Source organism: Palaemon carinicauda, chromosome 8, assembly GCF_036898095.1.
Source record: "Palaemon carinicauda isolate YSFRI2023 chromosome 8, ASM3689809v2, whole genome shotgun sequence".
NCBI classification, from domain to species: domain Eukaryota; kingdom Metazoa; phylum Arthropoda; class Malacostraca; order Decapoda; family Palaemonidae; genus Palaemon; species Palaemon carinicauda.
Window position 1 is genome coordinate 153,054,409 of NC_090732.1, and position 11,728 is coordinate 153,066,136.

The 11,728-nt window shown below is 39.2% G+C and overlaps 1 protein-coding gene across 1 annotated transcript in view; it reads left to right on the forward strand.

Annotated features, from left to right (window-relative positions):
- The window catches only part of LOC137646024 (NIF3-like protein 1), a 152,798-nt gene that overhangs the window by 109,351 nt on the left and 31,719 nt on the right, over positions 1-11,728 (forward strand). The window contains exon 7 of the mRNA XM_068379155.1: positions 8,116-8,233. Within this exon, the coding sequence (XP_068235256.1) occupies positions 8,116-8,233 (118 nt within the window). The remainder of the gene's footprint in view (positions 1-8,115; positions 8,234-11,728) is intronic.

The window sequence follows — 11,728 nt, forward strand, 5'->3', positions numbered from 1 at the left end:
CTATTTTCTGTCATTTCTGTCGATCTTCTTTGCCGGCGAGTATCCCGGCTTTGAAATACGACAGAAAATCAGGGTATTCTGTCTTGTTGCCGTCAACGGTACCGATAGGGGAATAGTCATTCCCCTGCTGGTTGCATCGTTGCCGGCAGGGGAATAGCCATTCCTCTGCCGGTTACATCGTTGCCGGCATAGGAAGTTTGGCTTCCTTCCTTCCCCCTTAGTGCCGCCAACCCCGGCGACAACCCTATCTTCTGTCATCGCCATCGAGTAGTGTACTCCGACTTGACTTGGATAGTGTTTTCTGTCGATCTTCTTTGCCAGCGAGTATCCCGGCTTTGGAATACGACAGTAACTCAGGGTATTCTGTCTTGTTGCCGGCAACGGTACCAATAGGGGAATAGTCATTCCCCTGCCGGGTACATCGTTGCCGGCATAGGAAGTTCGGCTTCCCTAGTCCACAACCGAAAGTGGGTGGTATAATTGCTGCCACCTTTCTCCCTTGTAGACTAGAAGACATGTCTTATATCCAGCAATGTCTCAGGCCGGGGAATTGTTATTCCTCAGCCGCCCAAGACGCCGCTGTTATAGGAAACCATGTTTCCTTGACTTACAGCCGAAAGTAGGAGGCATACCTGCCGCCACCTTTCTCTGTAAAATATAAGACCCTTTCCCTTCCCCTTCTGTTCTCTAGTGACGGCCTAGCCATCACGATTCCTGTGGTCGGTATTCTACAATCGCCCCACTTGCTGGGCTGACTGGGTTACCGGCCGGGCTCCTACAAAGGAAAGATTGAGCCGGCCCTGACGGCTGCCGTTGGGAAACCCATTATGCTTTTGAGTATTCTTCAGTCCTCTCTTGGACTGCCATCCACAAACCCTGTAACCGTCAGTATAGCCGACAACAGAAATTGTGGCTGGATGGAAGCTAGAATCAATGTATTCCTTCCCTTCCATTTGAATCCTCATTCTAGAAAGAAGGCAGTAGAGACAGTACTCCCTACATCCCTATTTATTGTACTAAACTATAGTATTACGGTAGTCCTTCTTTCCATTCTTTCTCTCTCTCTGTCAGCTAGTGCCGCCAGGTACTAGTCTAACCCGGTAACTTACCGGCAAAACTACAGTATTAGACAATACAGTAGCCAGTATTCCTGCAGTATAACAATACAGCAGTTAGAAAACTACAGTATATAAGGATACAGTAGTATGAAATTTCCAACATACTATGTGTATCCTTTCACAGTCCATTGCTGAGACCGTTTTAAAAATGTTGAGGTGAAGTACTCCTTCAACATTCTGATGAATCCTAGATCATCGGAACACCAATGATTACCTATCAGTATTAATATTTTACAAGTGGTGGAGTTAGTGTTAGTATCCACTGACTCCGGCTCTACGTACGAGAGTTATTCCAATCTGTAATTTCCCTGATAAGGAAAATGAAAATATTAATATTGTAGGTGACAGCAATTGCCTGGAGGGGAAACACAGATATGTGTCTTTTCTACTTCTTTTCTAGCTTACTATCCTAAGCTATGGTAATAATAGTAAAGCATACTATTTATACATGTGCATATTTATCAGTGAGATAAATTACCCTATACTCATTTCACTCTTGCTTTCCTTACAGGAAGAAGCTAAGGTGAAGTGTGCAGTCCTGTTCTGCAACCACAAAAGTAGGGACTTTTGCGGCCACAAGATGTGCAGGTCTCATGCCCCCTGCTGCATCGTACCCAGATCCCTAAGGTACTGGGACCCGTATTGTAAACATTTATTATATCAATGATATAAACAAGCTAGTACTCATTCACCCTTTTTTCTCCCTCACAGGAGGAGCCAATGGTGAAGTGTACATTTGCATTCGGCAACCACAATAATAAGGACTTTGTGAGCATACGATGTACAAGGTTTTATGCCCCTGCTGCATCGTATCTGGATCTCTGAGGCTCTGGGACCCGAAAGGTCGCTCCGATCGCCTGACCTTGCTGACCGATGGCTTTATAAAAGATATCCTTGATACTAAGGTGTCAAAGGATACAGCAAGGGAAACCCACCAAAGGTGAGTATGAGGCTTCTGGAAGAACTCTCTGGGACCTTACCTACCTAACAAATCTTTGTAGTGCCTACGGTTCCCTAAGGCTCAATTGTATACATTTGTGCCTCAGGCACAGGGCCAGCATTCCCCTATCCAACGGACAGTGGACACGGATATCAATAGACACTGCAAAGCTTAGACATCCACAAAGATAGGATGTCAGAGATGTCCATGGTCACCGGACAGGACCTAGTGCTAGAAGGCCCTAAATAAGGAGTGGTTCAACCACCCATGGAGGAAGAAGGATCCGTTTGACAGTGACTGAGGTTCCTCAGCTCATTGTGCCGGCATATCATCTTATGCCCTCAACCTCTTCAGCCCCAACTCCCCAACTAGCTAGACAGGTCGGCTGGAGCGGAATGCTCCTAGAGCCGATCCAGCAGACACTGACACTGTTTCGCAAGGAACGAGAGGAGAATAAGCAAGATCTCAAAGAGATGAAGAGAGAGGTACAGGGAAGGAAATGCCCTGTCGCTTCCAGGGACTCCACTAAGCCCCTTTAAATTATCTGACCTCCCTCACTGCTCCGAACCAATCCCTGGAAGTAGACGGAACACATGCCCATGTTGAATGGGAAGCTTTATCTCTCCTAGAAGTTGGGGTCCAATCCCCTTGAAGAGCTTCAACTCTGGCCCAGCTTTCAGCGTACCCAGATTGCTATGTGAGACTGCGAGATGAAAAACATCCCGTGAAGAGACTACCGAAGGAAGTCATTGTCCTCGAACATGACAAGGCTCAAGCATTCCTTACCAAGACCCGGAAAGGGGCCGGCTATACTAACTCCAAAGTCTCAATATTGAGCAAGAAGCATCCAACCTTCATTGCTCTTTCCTCCTGAACCTTCCTCCTTTCGGGGAAAGCCCTAGACTGCGTCATGAGAGCAGTCGAAGAGGGAAAACCCTACCCAATCCTAGAGAAATACAAACCTTCCAAAGTTGCCAAACCATCCTTTGAGAAGGGAACAGGAGATGAAAGATATCTTATCGCCTCCTTGTCTCATCAGAACTGCACAATTTCTGAAAGTGACCAGATGGTCTCTCTTCAGCTGGTAACCAGGTACCTGTATTTAATCCAGGCTTTGAAAGGCACTCGACCACTTTTCGGCCCTACAAAGGTAAGGGCCCCAAAAGAGGATCCTCCGGAAATTCCCCAAGGTTGGAGGAGGACGTGGTCACGGAAACATATCCTCAGGAACCTCTGAACAATGAGAGGTTCCAGGTAGGAGGTAGACTTTTCCTCTTTAGGGATCATTGGACCTTTGATCCCTGGGTCCACAGCCAAATTACAAATGGACTTGGTTGGAAATGGAACTAAAATCTACCTTTCCAATTTCTTGCAACACTTCCCCCTTATTGAAAGAACATACCTCAAAACTCTTGAACAAGAAGGTAATAAGGCAAGCGAAGTCCATATAAATTCAGAAAGGCTGTTTTGCGTTCCCAAGAAAGGCTTGGACAAACCCAGAGTCATTCTAGACTTGTCTTCACTCAACAAGTTCATCGAGAACAACAAGTTCTTGATGCTTACAGTGCAACACATAAGGACCCTTCTACCAATAAGGGGCGTATACATTCTCAATGGACTTGGCAGTTGCTTACTGGCACCTACCAGTCAGTCGCCCCCTCTCCTCTTACCTAGGATTCAGGCTACAAAAGACAAAATTTGTCTTCGCAGCCATACCCATTGAACTGAACGTAGCCCCAAAGGTATTCGCAAAGCTAACAGACACGATCATCCAGCACCTATGCTCCGAAGGAGTACAGGTAATAGCATAACTGGTCGATTGGTGGATGCGGGCAGCATCCAAGGCTACTTGTCTGCAAGCGGCCGGAAAGGTGATCCAGTTCCTGGAACACCTGTGTCTCAAGATCAATCGCTAGAAGTCTCACCTTTCTCCAGCTCACAAGTTTCAATGGTTAAGAATCCATGGGAACTTACAGTCACACCACCTCTCCATTCTATTAAAGAAGAGGAGAGAAATAGCGGCATCTGTCAAGAGACTAATCTAACACAAGAGGATTTCAAAATGCCAACAGGAAAGAGCACTGGGCTCTCTCCGGTTCGCAGTAGTGATAGACCCGATGCTAGAAGCACAGCCAAAGGATGCGCCAGGAGTCTGGAGAAGATATGCATCAAACGCTTGAAGAGATCAACAAGGTTGACACCGACGCGATTGCGCACGCCATTAAGGCCATGGTCAACGAATAAGAGCCTAACACAGACAATTTTCTTGCAACCACCACAAACATCAGTGGTGATACGCATCAACATCTTGGAGGCTATGACAGTCCTCCTGACATTGAGGAGACTATCCCCTCGCAGAACAATCCACGTCAGATTGGCTCTCAACAATGAGGTGATAGTAATATGTCTAATCGACAAGGCTCAAGTTCACCTCACATCAACCACGTGATGTTAGCCATCTTCTGCCTGGCAAGGAAGAGAGGATGGTACTTATCAAGCAGTTCACCTTCAAAGGTTTCGCGTTGTGACAGCGGATGCTCTATCCGGGCGAAAGTCGATAGAGACAGATTGGTCCCTAGACGCAGACTCATTCTCCTTTATTTTCGATAAAGTCCCGGAACTGCAGATCGACCTCTTCACAACGAGCGACAACAAGATACTACCTCGTTATGTAGCCCCTTACAAGAACCTTGAGCGGAAGCAATAGACGTCATGTCTCTCGCCTGGAATGGATGGAATCGAATTTATCTTTCCACCAACCAGTTTCCTGCTAGAAGTCCTCTGCCGGACCCAGTTGTATCCAAACTTGTGTAGAAGCCGGCTGTTACATTTCATCCTCGAGAACCAACAACCTGCATCTCATGATTTTTTTGCCCTAACAGCGAACAAAGGTTGCGATCTCGCAGAATGTGGCTGACTTCATTGTAGAGTACAAGTCAAGTCCAACCAGGAGACAATGTGGATTGTCTTGAAAGAAAGGGGTAACCCACGTGAAAACAAGGGGACCAACAGAAATTTCAACAGGTTTCTGTCTCCCTTTCTGCTTTTACCTACTTGGACAAAACCTGATTTCCACTACGATAACCACGTGTAAGTCGGCCCTGACTAGACCTCTTCTATACACCTTTGAGATGAACCTCATAAGCGAACCCCTTTTAAGGAAACAAAGCATGCACTAGACCCAAGCCGACAACCTCTCCAAAGCCCATTACATGGGCGTTGGTCAAGTCTTGCACTATGCTTCGAACCTGTACAATGAGGATTGTACTCTAGAAGAGCTAACAAGAAAACTCAATTTTCTGTCCGCAATAGCCTCAGGGGCTAGAGTTAGTGAAATATTGGCCTATCAGGGATGCAGGCCATATTCAGTTCACAGAAGAGGGAGAACTGAATCCTTCTCCCGATCGTACTTTCTTGCCAAAAACAGCGCTGCCCACCTAAAGGTGGGGTCCTTGGAGAATCTGCCCACTGAAGGAAGATGTCTCCCTATGCCCATTAGGGTGTCTTTAGGTCTATCTTTATAGAACTTCAGACTTTAAGGAAGGTCAGCTCTTCCGAGGCAAAACCTCAGGATAAAAAATCTATCCCTAAATTAACTGAGAGTAATGCTCACCTACTTATTCATAGAACAGATCCTGACAGCTCAGCCGCAGTTCATGGTCCTAAGAAAATTGCTTCTTCACGGAACTTCTTTCAACACTATACAAAGCAAGTACATAAATAAGACGTTGTGGTGGCGGTGGGTAGTTTTAGAAACCCATCGTCTAAGCCTGCGACGAATAGTGAACTGCTTTGGGACTTTCCAGTGCATTGGGTGCATGGGTAATTTTATCCTCAAGTGCAAATCACAATGATGATTAATACACTGTTCCATATACGTAGGTGCATATCTGGCCGATAACACCAGTGCCGAGTGAACGTTGCGTCACGGTGTTCAGGCATTTCCAAAATCTGTACAAATCTGTCAGATTTAGTTTCACATCTCCTTTGAGTGGCATCATTTCGATGAAATTACATATTTTCCCAAAAGGAGAAAATATGGACCTTGATGTGTTTTCAATGCCGGATCAGGTTCATACCTGATTGTAACGACAATTGATAATCTAGTTACAAGGGAAAATACTGAATGTATTTGCGTCTTATTGCTGCTATCTCAGTTACAGACGAATAAAGTATACTAGAGTTTTTATTGAAACCCTAGAAGGGCCCAACTTGAAATCATAGTACAGATTTCCAAGGGATAAAAGGTAATCTCTGAGATTTACCATCCGTCCCTATGGAGATACAAACTTTGAATCCTTATAGTCAAAGTTGACACTTTCCCTGCAGGGGGCAGGAAGCCCCAAGCTAGTTTCAAGCTTAGTGGATATGACAAATAACGGTAATGTCTAGGAGACCATATAAGGAACTCATTCAGAGTAAAGGCACTTATACAAATCCACAGATACCCTGTATAGTACTTTCAAGTAATTCTCTGCTATACTTCCATCAGGACGACATGGCTGAGCCCAAAAAATGGATTTTGAGCAAAGCGAAAAATCTATTTTTGGGTGATATCGCCATGTTATCCTGATGGACCCTCCCTTCTTTCGAAAAGGAGTATACAACTATGTAACGAAAGACCCCACCCAAAACTACTCTAGCTGCAGCTATCCATGCTTAAATGCAACAAGGAATAGTTATGCCTTAGTAGTACGGGGAGGGGATCCACCGGGTAACCTTGATGACGGCTCCCGTTCAAACTCGCCACTCTTCCCCCTCAAGGCGAAAACTCTATTCGGGGTGAAGATTGCTATGTGTCATATCAAGAAATACGTCCCCTGATATTATGCGATATCCTTAAAGGTATATTAAGGATACTCACGCCAGGAGTTAGAATTCTGGAGACCTGTGATCAATTCTCTGGGAGTATCACTGTAGCCAAATATCCCTTAGAAAGGTACCTAAAAGAACCTTCCATCGGGACGACATGGCGATATCACCCAAAAATAGATTTTTCGCTTTGCTTGAAATTCGTTTATTGTGTATAAGTATGGGGTTTTAGCAGTAATTTTTCATCATCAATGGGGATTATAAGGGCATAATCGTCCTATTTCTGAGTTATTTACTTACTAGTGGTGAGATTTTCCCTCAAATCCAAAAGTATTGCTCCCCACACATTCATTATAAGCTATACAGTATGTACCAAATATGCACACATGAGCAAGACTGGCTAACAAAATATACTCTCGTCCGTATTTTTCTAGGAAAATTTTACATTTTTGGCCTATTTAGGTATCGTATCTGACACTTTATGCATCTTTCAGCATTATCATAACATAAAGATTGTATACAGTATGTATAAATAAACAAACAAACAAATAAGAAAAAAGGGCCATAAAGAGACAGGCAGCAAACCTTTATTTACAAGTACTATGACTATATACAGTAGTATATAAGAAAAATGGATAATTTCTTTCACAGAAAATCAGAGAAAATAATTAGATTATATGGGATGTTAAAATGAATACCTTTCCCTGAAATTTTTTACGAAAAATGAATTAAATGGGTACCCACGTCAGAAAAGTGTTGTCTATGGGACCGGACGTACTTGCATAAATATATATAAAGGACTTTTTAGCAATAAAATAAATTTTCATTAAAAAAACTACTCTAAACTTGCAATATAGACGTCCTTATAGCTATAAAATACTGTACTATTAATCTAAATTTCCAATATTCCAAGTCAGAAGTCATCAGCTGTTCTCCTTACAAAATAATTTGCATAAAATATAAATAAATTCTGAAATAGTGTGTTAAATCAAACCCGTCAACCACTCAATGTGAATTTATAATTCTAGCTCATCAGTGGTCAGATTAAACTATCGTATTCAATGATATTGGTGCATTACTCTACTAAATAAAAGGGAGACTAAAAGGTAAGATTTGGTCTCTTTAGGGTTTTGTGGTGTCTCATTGTTTTTGTTTCTTTTGCATAATTTATTAAAAACATTTTTTATGTAAAGTCTAACACTATAACAATGAAATGCAGAAATAAACATATCATGTTTATTGCAGGAGGAATGGAGATAGCTCCCTTGTGATTTTATGCAGTGAAAGTTTCCTTCCAACAATTGTGACTCTTCTCAGCAGCAGGAATAATCATTTGGAGTTTGCTATCACAAAACTAGAACAGGTAGGTTATATAGCAGTAGGTTACAGTTTATCTAATGTGCAATGTATGACATTCCATTCTTTAGCTTCAATGTGGCCACACTTAAGAATAGACACTTAAGAATAGACTGATTTATTTTTGCTTGAAAACCAGAATTTGACAAAACTGAAAACTATTTATTGTGAATAACATTCATTAACTAGGTGTTATTATTATTATTATTATTATTATTATTATTATTATTATTATTATTATTATTACTACTACTACTTGCTAAGTTACAACCCTATTTGGAAAAGCAAGAGGCTACAAGCCCAGGGGCCCCAACAGGGAAAATTTCTCTGTGAGGAAAGGAAACAAGGAAAAATAAAATATTTTAAGAACAATAATAACATTGAAAAAAAAATAGAATAAATTAGAGCTTGCATATATATATATACATATATATATACACACACATCTATATATATATATATATATATATATATATATATATATATATATATATATATATATATATATATATATATATATATATATATATATATATATATATATATATATATATATACAGAAGGGTCCCGAATTATGCGAGAATTTGGTCGATTAATGACCTCGTATAAATGGAAAATCGCTTATTTCGAAACACACAACTAACAGAAATATTTCCATTGCGGCCATGGCAACCAGCAATTTGCCTATTCAAATGTGTTTACTACCCATTTCCAATACTTTCTTTGTACTATACTGTATTTCTTTATAATATCAAATTGTTCTTGTAAATAAATCAAACATTTAATATACTTTAAAGTTCTAATAACTTGAAAAATGGTTAAAATTATAACCAGGATAGGTGTAAACACCATATATTTCCCGTTATAACACGACCCAAAATACAGACAAATTTTAATGTTTGTCATATCTATTGTATAAGACAACTGGTGAATAGCAAAACCATCACTCTATAGACTAGCTTTTGTTGAATGATTGAAAATCCAGAATTAACAAAATAAAGGCGATTTTATATCATGCGTTTCCTAAACATGCCAAAAAGCACAATAAAAAATGGCAACCAATGTTTTGTTTCCGTTTATCTCTGATCATAACGAAGAAACAGACGCACTTACTCATCTGTTAGTTTTTGCATCGACAGCAATCTTATCAGTATTGATTATATGTTGAATTTGTTATTACCAATGTTCTAATTATTTTTTATTAGAACTTTCAAATAAATGAAATTAATGCCATTTATGAAATGTTTTTCTTTATGATGCCGCCTGAAACGGAAACCTTCCATTTGTTTACGTTCCATCTTCGATCATAATAAACAAACGAATGCATTAAACACACATGATCTAAGTCATAACTAATGATATTACAAACATTTAGTAAACATTATGTTATTACAAATATTTTACTTACCGTATCCATATAAATTCCTAAATTCGTAGCAAAGCTGGAAATTTTTTTTTCCTTATGCGTTTAATCCACAATAGCAAACTGCCGCTAATGACAGAGTGATAACTTACGATAATTCTAAACTGTTACAAAAGATAATTGTCCTTTCCATATCCAAAATACTTTTCCTAACTTCAGTTATAAGTCAACTTGTACCCACCTCAATTATGGATCCATATGCAATAAAAGGTAAAAGAAGAAAGTACTAGGCCTATTTTTAAAGTCACCGAACAATTAGGTTACCGCTATAACGTTTGATGTGAGAGAGAGGGAGAGAGAGAGAGAGAGAGAGAGAGAGAGAGAGAGAGGGATGGTTTTAAAGTACTAAACAATAAATATGATAGGTTATAACACATTGGTGTTTATGTAATATTAACTGTATAGATGGTTTGAATAAGTTAAGAAATGGTGTAAACAATTCTTTGTTATTGTATTCGCACGGAAGCTAGACATCTGCTGATGTGATCACAGCCAAAAGTAAAACAAAAATAAGTTAGCAATACTCGATTTTTAAAACACACCCGAAATTTAACAACATAAGTACATGTTTTATTATAGCGCAATTGACATTTAAAGAGTAAAAATTTTTTGGAATTGAATGGTGTTTCCTAAAAAATAGTGGTTTGCGGACAAAATCGGTTACCGTATTTTAAGCTATGATTGAATTGGATGTATACACGGTATAATTTTTTCGTTTTGTATTTAATTGACACTTCAAGAAAACCGATTTTGGTTTCTTCATCTATTTGTAAGTATTGTATAACGAGAGAGAAAGAGAGAATCAGCTGTTGTACTTGAATGCCGTGTTTTTGTTTCGTGTACCCCCTGAAGCGAGGAATTGATCGCCACAACTAACAATATTCATGTTAATTTCATTCTTAAACTCAAGTTGCCATATGTGAACTATGGTTTTATTTCTTACGGAGGAGAGAGAGAGAGAGAGAGAGAGAGAGAGAGAGAGAGAGAGAGAGAGAGAGAGAGAGAGAGAGAGAGAGAGAGAGAGAGAGAGAGAGGGGGATTTCTGCCATCAAATCTCTCTCTTGTCTCACTCTCTCTCTCTAGATTTTATTTCACCGTCTACTCTACAAAACCAATGTTTGCAAATCAAATGTATACTGTTTAAAATATGACAAAATATTGATGACTCGTTACCGAAGTTTTGGCTATTCACTGCCGATAAACGAACCCAGTCTACTCGTGAAAACCTTGAACGCCCAGAGGGAAAAATAAGGCTTTTAAATATACTGTACTAAACAAAAATAATGCTTTAATATACCATCATTAACACTACCATTACAATTATCGTAAGGTTGGAGAAAGATAAAGATTGCCGAGAATGTAACCACATTTCTGTTTACATTTTGTCAGCTGGACTCTCACAGTTAACAGTTGATTTCATTGTTGATGTGGAATTTTATCCTTAAATAGGCTATTCATTATGAAATTATGTTAATGAAATGTAATGTTAATATTGTTTTGTAACATTTATTATAAATCACCGTATTTAGGTCTACCAATATACTTAAAAGGACAATAGATTTGATACATTTTGTAGTGCTTGACTCGCGAACTTTGAACTTTGAACAGCCTCGCAGATACAGAAAATTTATTTTTGAAAAATAGCGATCGTGGAAAAGGAGAATCGTGTAATTCGAACACGCTTAATTCGGGACCCTACTGTATGTATATATATATATATATATATATATATATATATATATATATATATATATATATATATATATATATATATATATATATATATATATATATATATATATATATATATATATATATATATATATATATATATATATATATATATATATATATTCAAATAAGCCGTATATATTTTTGATATATTAATGTCTGGATTCTCTTAACGACCTCGGGATCAGAGCCCCAGGCGAAATCACACAAAGACAAGAGCTTGGCTCCGGCCGGGAATCTAACCCTGGTCGGCAAGCTTATATATATATATATATATATATATATATATATATATATATATATATATATATATATATATATATATATATATATATATATACATATATA